The 6282-nt window shown below is 42.9% G+C and overlaps 1 protein-coding gene across 7 annotated transcripts in view; it reads left to right on the top strand.

The window, feature by feature from the left end:
* TBC1D12 (TBC1 domain family member 12) overlaps positions 1-6282 on the top strand; it is a 101589-nt gene that overhangs the window by 93316 nt on the left and 1991 nt on the right. For all 7 annotated transcript variants that reach the window (XM_006035549.3, XM_006035550.2, XM_025191710.1 and 4 more), the window contains 3 exons: positions 3015-3143; positions 3480-3589; positions 5145-5403. In XM_006035549.3, the coding sequence (XP_006035611.1) occupies positions 3015-3143; positions 3480-3589; positions 5145-5403 (498 nt within the window). The remainder of the gene's footprint in view (positions 1-3014; positions 3144-3479; positions 3590-5144; positions 5404-6282) is intronic.

Here is a 6282-nt window from a genome sequence, read left to right as displayed (position 1 = left end):
TAGCTACTTTCACTCTCCCTTCCTTCCTCCCCCCCCCCTTTGCTTTCTCTCACCTACTGACCACCTCAATTTACATTTTAACTGACTGGCTTTCTTGCATGTGTACTGGCCTCTGGCTGCTTTACCACTCCATCCAAGAATAGCACAAACCATCTGCAGATGCTTCCTCAGCCTGACAAAGGGTGTTTGTGCCCACATGTTTTCTAAGAAGAATTTTTCCAACTATTTCAGTTAGTCTAATAAAAGATATTGGATTTACCCGAAGAACCTTGAACAGGAAGGAGTGCTTGTACCTTAGAGACCAGGAATAAAGCGGGGAAAAATGCTCCCTTGTAATCTCCTGACCAGGGATGACCCTTGTCCGGGAAACAGAGGGAACAGCAACTGCTCCACTCCTCCCAGGCACCAAGAGGACTAAATCCAGGCTGGGGAGGTGGGAGGAGCAGCAGCTGCTTTATTCTTCTCTGGGGCCATAAGGAGTGGAGCAGAAAGGGAAGGTACCCTGTGCTTCACTAGATTAGGTTCAGCCAAATCTGGGAAGTCTGGGGAACACTTGCTGCTCTGCTTGCCTTGGACTGGGAGTGGAGTGGCATGCCAGGGAAAGGTTCCTTGCATCTTCCCTGGAGTGAGGTGACGTTAGTGTGGGAAACCTGGGGAACCAGAGGCTGGTCAGCTACTTCCAGGGATCAGGAGGAGTGAGCAGCACCTGGTCCCCTGCCTTTATCTGTCCATGGTCACCTGGGCTAGGAGCATGTGGGGAGCAAGGAACAGGGCAGCTGCAGACTGGAACATCTATGTCATGTGCCCGTCCCTCCCTCCCCCCCCCACCTTTGTCCCAGAAACTTGCAGCACTAGAAATGAATGCCTGTTCTTGGCTTAAATTACCACTTCCACTTCCTACAGGGTTACGAGCATGCATGTACTCAGCTATTGTGGAACATTTGATGTACGGTAAAGCCCTGCTGCTTTTTACCCATGATAAATGTATGTCCATACTTTCCAGCTTTTTCCAATGGACTGCCCTTCAAAACCATCAAAACAACACTTAGCATTCAGTGCACTTGCTTGGGGCTCTGCATTAGCTGTCCGGTCTGAACTTGGATGATGTTCAACATGGTTTCAACTTTTAACTGTAAATTATCCAGATCCCATTTTTCAGGTGACTTGTTCATTGGAGTTACAAACTGCAGAAGTGGAATTCTTAAAAGGCAAATGAATGCTTCTTAGTCCCTTTGCTTTGGAATTTGTTCTTATTGGAATCCAGTCAGTCAGCCTGGCTGGCTGCTTTTGGCCATGCTTTGCACTAATATTAGTAACAGTGCTAAAGCGTTGTTTGTAATCTCACAGTTTATTCCTCAAGTGGAAAAATTGGACTTGGCGTATGTGATATTATCTTTCCTAGTTGGTTTAAATATTCATGTTTTTTTAACTGTGGGCAAAAGCCAACCTGATAAGTACCTTTAGAAATGAATGCTATAATCTTTGTTGCAGCTAAACGCACACTTGTTCTCATGTCATTAAAATAATTTCAAATCAGAAGTTGTTAGGCATTATCAACAATCAACCTCATTAATATTCTGTAGTGTTGCTGCTTTCTGGAAATTTAAAACTAGTCATCAGAAATAGAAAAAGTAAAGGTGCACCAATGCATCAGTCCGATACTGGACCGGCACTGATTATAAAGAAAATTGGCTGATTGGAAATTGGCTAATGTGGCCAATAAATGGACTGTGCATGCGCTAAGCCACAGAGCAGCACGTAGGCAATCAGGAGCACAGCCCAGCAGCTTGGAGAGCTGTATGCAGCTGGTAAGTCTGCTGTGGTGGGTGGGAGGGGGGAGGGAAGGGCTGTGTAGAAGCGGGGGCAGATCAGAGCCCCCACAGTGAGGGAGGAAATGGGGCTGGGGCATGTGCTGCCCAGCTGGGGTGGGATGCAAGGATGGAGATGCAGCTTGTCTGGGAGGGGGGGTAGATCCCGCTGCTGTGCACACCTGAAGAGGTCAAGGAGGGGAGGGGAGGGGAAGGTGTGTGCTCCCCAGATCGACGTGGGGCGGGCTGGGGCTGTGCTAAGCTCTTTCCAGTGGGGGGGTTGGGCCAAGCTGTGCTTGGGGTGGGTGATGGCAGTGCTGGGAGGTGGGGCTACAGCGAATTTTGGGGTGGCTGCAGCCTCAGCCCACAGCAGTGAGAGCCGGCCCACCTTCCTTGCACTCCCTGGACAAGCTGTGGCTTCTCCCACGCTCGCCTTGCCCCAGCTAGGCAGCTCCTGTCCCTGCCCCACCCCCATTCCCTCCCTCACCGCAGGGGCCTCTTCCCTGTTCCCCCGCTCCTTCCACCACAACAGACTTACCAGCCGGACACTGTTCTTCAAGCTGCTGGGCTGTGCCTCAGAAATCAGATTGGTATCGGCCAATAAGCCTCCTTAAAAATTGGCTGTTGGTATTGGCCCCAAAAATCTCTATTGGTGCACCCCTAAGAACAAGTGTATGAAGTTTTAAATGCAACTAATTTCTTAGTAGATAGATGGGGTAGGATACATGTGACCCCAAGTACTGTTGGTTAATGGGATTGTCTCAGTTTACTGAGGTATTGCCTCCATTCTACTGTGATTAGCTGCGTATGAAAATTTTTCCTTGTGATTCTCTTACCCTCACCGGCTAAAGGGTCTCGGCATTGCAAATCTTAGACCACCTTTTGATTACACAGGACCTGCTAGAGTCCAGCTCTTCATGGAACTCCATATCAGATGTCCACAACTTGCATCTTCAGAAAGTGCCTGATTTTTTTTTTTTTTTTCTTGGAAATGATATTGCTGGTGTTTTTTGGTAGATAGATAAAGAATCTTGTAAATTTATTGCTCTCTTAATATTAAATGTTTCTTTTACTTAGTCTAATTGCTCTTGTAACTCTAGTGGTTTTTAACAACATTTAGGAGTTCAGAAATATTTGTATTTACAAACATCTAAGAGGTGCCTGGCTACTCTATCTTGTGTGCTTATTTGCTTCCCCCCACCTAAGGTACAAGGGATGTCTTTCATTGCTGCCGTACTCATTCTCAATCTGGAAGAGGCAGATGCTTTCATTGCCTTTGCTAACCTCCTGAACAAGCCATGCCAGCTAGCCTTCTTCCGTGTGGATCACAGCATGGTATGTGTACAGTTTCTAAAATATTTTAATATTTTCTTCATTGAAACTTTCTTCCATGATTTGGAACATATTCATGAAATTGGTGATCTGCTAGTGCTTCTTTGGAATAACGGATTATTTAAACCTATGGGTAGAAAATCAAATTAGTGCATTTAATTACCTAAGACATAAAAAAACAAACAAACAAACAAAAAACTTTTTCTTGACGAAAAAGCCAAAGTAAGTTTGTTCTTTGGATCTATGTGGCTATGTTGGAAGGTTAAGCTTTCATTTTATTGATAATTTTTATTCTGCTGGAGGTCACTTTTTAGTAAGCATTTATGTTTCCCTGTACAGATGCTGAAATATTTTGCAGCTTTTGAAGTTTTCTTTGAAGAAAATCTCCCTAAACTGTTTCTTCATTTCAAATCATACAATCTAACTCCAGACATATACTTGATAGACTGGTAAGTTGGTAACATGCACCAATTCTGGATGAGCTATATGCAAATTGCTGTAGCCATATTTAATTTCAAGGATATTGTTTTAGAATTTTGTTCTTTACTTGTATGTGCTCAGTGGAAGCAGGGTCTGATAGTAAGGAGAGAGGGAAGGGGTTGCCAGCAGAAAAAGTTGGGGGGTGGGGGAGCAGAGAGTAAAGGGGCTACCTGACTCCCCTCTTTACCCAGATTTATTTTTCCTACTGTAGCAACGGGAAGGGGACAAATTCAAGGCAAACCTCCAATAACTAGATTATATCCCTGGAAAAATTAAAACAAATCTCCATATATAGAATCTAATTAATAATTGGGGGTCATCTTATCACGGTTGTCTTCTAATCAAGTAAATACAGTAATCGGAATCCATTCAGGTTGCTTGCCTTTGAAATGAACTGTAGGGCACTGATTGCAGTCAGCTGGCAAGACAACATCACAAGCAATATTAGCACAAAATTGATTGAAAAGAATCACTTGTGCAACCATAAGAAGGATCCTCCATCTTGGATGAAAGATAACTGTCTACTAAAGACCAGGCTCTTCAGCCCTATCAAAAGCAAAAGGCAGAGGCAGACTGTACAAGAAAATGGAGAGATAACAGAACAGAATGCTGGGAAATAAAGACACTATATGCTGATATGGAAGCCAGAGCATAATGGAGAACTAGAGAGCACAAGTCATCCCTATGGTTGCTAGACTATGGGACAGAGGAAGGGAAACTACTTGATGCAGGATTGTGTTCCTAGGTCCCAATACACATCAATTACAATGACCCCATTCAGGCAACTGTTTTTTAAAAAAAAAAGCATTTTACTGAAGTGAGTCATCAAGGATTCAGGAATCTCCAAAACCAACCAAAAATTCCATGAACATGTGTCAAGGGAACAGCTTTCTAAAATGCATCAAAATTACAGCTACTCATTGCACATCAACTCAATATTTTTGTCTTTAACAGAGCCAAAACCTGCAGCAGTTTCAAAAAAAAAAACCAAAAACTGCTGCAAGTTTTAGCACAGCTACTCCATAAGCACACTTTTGAGCAGTACTTTGACACCTACTTAAATATAGTACAAACTATGCATGGTATTTAGTCCAAAGCCGAAGGCTTATGATTTATCAGTTCATTGAGCTGGGCCCCATCAGTCAACAGCATTTCAAGGCACAGTGACCCCACAGCTCAGCTGTGTTCACTGTGTATATTTATTCCAGATTACATCCCCTGTCCTCCCCACCCCCCCCCACACAAAGGAGCCATGTACTAATTAGCCCTTGCTCACCCACTCATGATTGGAACTGGGTGATTTTTCAGGGACCTTCAAAAAGCCCTGGGATATGCTAAGCTTTAAAACTGTAGCAGTTTGAAATAAATTATTAATGGTAATAAACCCTAAATGGTGTATGCTTTTGAAAGTGAATACTGACTTGTCACTTGATAACTTACAGCTAAAAGTTGAGACTAGATTTTAAAATGTATTTCCAAAGCAGATGCAATACCACTAACCAGTAAACCTTTTCAAAATTCTAGGATCTTCACTCTCTACAGTAAATCACTACCACTTGATCTGGCCTGTCGAGTCTGGGACGTCTTTTGTAGAGACGGAGAAGAATTTTTGTTTAGGACAGGGTTAGGAATCCTTCGATTATATGAAGATATCCTCCTACAAATGGACTTCATTCATATAGCACAGTTTCTAACAAAACTGCCTGAAGATATCACATCAGAAAAACTTTTTAGTTGTATTGCAGCTATTCAGATGCAGAACAGTAACAAAAAATGGGCACAGGTGAGTGGCTGTGTTTCTCAGAATAAATTGATGTGGCCAGTATAACACCAAAACCTGGTGGGGTAACTTCACTATAGATCCTGCTTTTGTGCTGGAAGTCTGGTTTCTAGTGGGGGAAAAAACACAACATCCAGGGTTATCCTTGAATGGCCATGGTTTCACTTGGAGCATATTCTACTTGCATATTTAAATAGCAGCTCATTTTTTGCTTATGGAGACAGATGGCTTGCTACTCTTCCATTGAAAAATACCTTGAAAATGGAAATAACTACCTCCTTTGGTTATAGAGCTCTAGAAGGGAAACAGTAGAATGGTGGGGAATCTTTACGTTATTGCATAGATTTATTTTTCATGTAAGAGCAAGAGCAGCAAGGCAATAGTCACTTCTTAGATCCATATTTTTTAACTGGACTCTATTCAGCCCCTGAACTTGATGAAGCATAGGATATATAGCAAATTATTATGAAGGGCCCATTTCAGCAATTTTTTCTCCCACTCAGTACAGTTTTCAAAGTTATGACACTGTGGTCTCTTGTGAGTTTCTGTAGTTAAGAGCTGCACATACTTTTTACTATAGTTGAATCCAAATTCTTTCTGTAAAATTCTTAGGGCAAAAGCTTTGTTTTAAGATGCAGTGTTTTCAGCTGCTGCTGCTGAAGCCTGTCTCAAACCATGAAAAGGGGCTGGGTTTGGGGGAAACTCATTTTTGATGGCCCAGGTCTTTTGGTCACTGAGAAATGTGGAACAAATTCATGAATGAAGCAGTAGTAAGTGCGGGCGTAGGCTATTGCACTTTGAGCGCAGGCATCTGACACCTCAATGCTGTATGCTTTTTTGGGTGAAGCTGAGTCTGTGGGAGTATTTTGTAGGATGGGAGAG

The sequence above is a fragment of the Alligator sinensis genome, unplaced genomic scaffold (assembly GCF_000455745.1).
Source record: "Alligator sinensis unplaced genomic scaffold, ASM45574v1 scaffold472_3, whole genome shotgun sequence".
In the NCBI taxonomy this organism is placed as follows: domain Eukaryota; kingdom Metazoa; phylum Chordata; order Crocodylia; family Alligatoridae; genus Alligator; species Alligator sinensis.
Note: the sequence above shows the minus strand (reverse complement) of the source record. Positions and strands in the feature narration are given on the sequence as shown.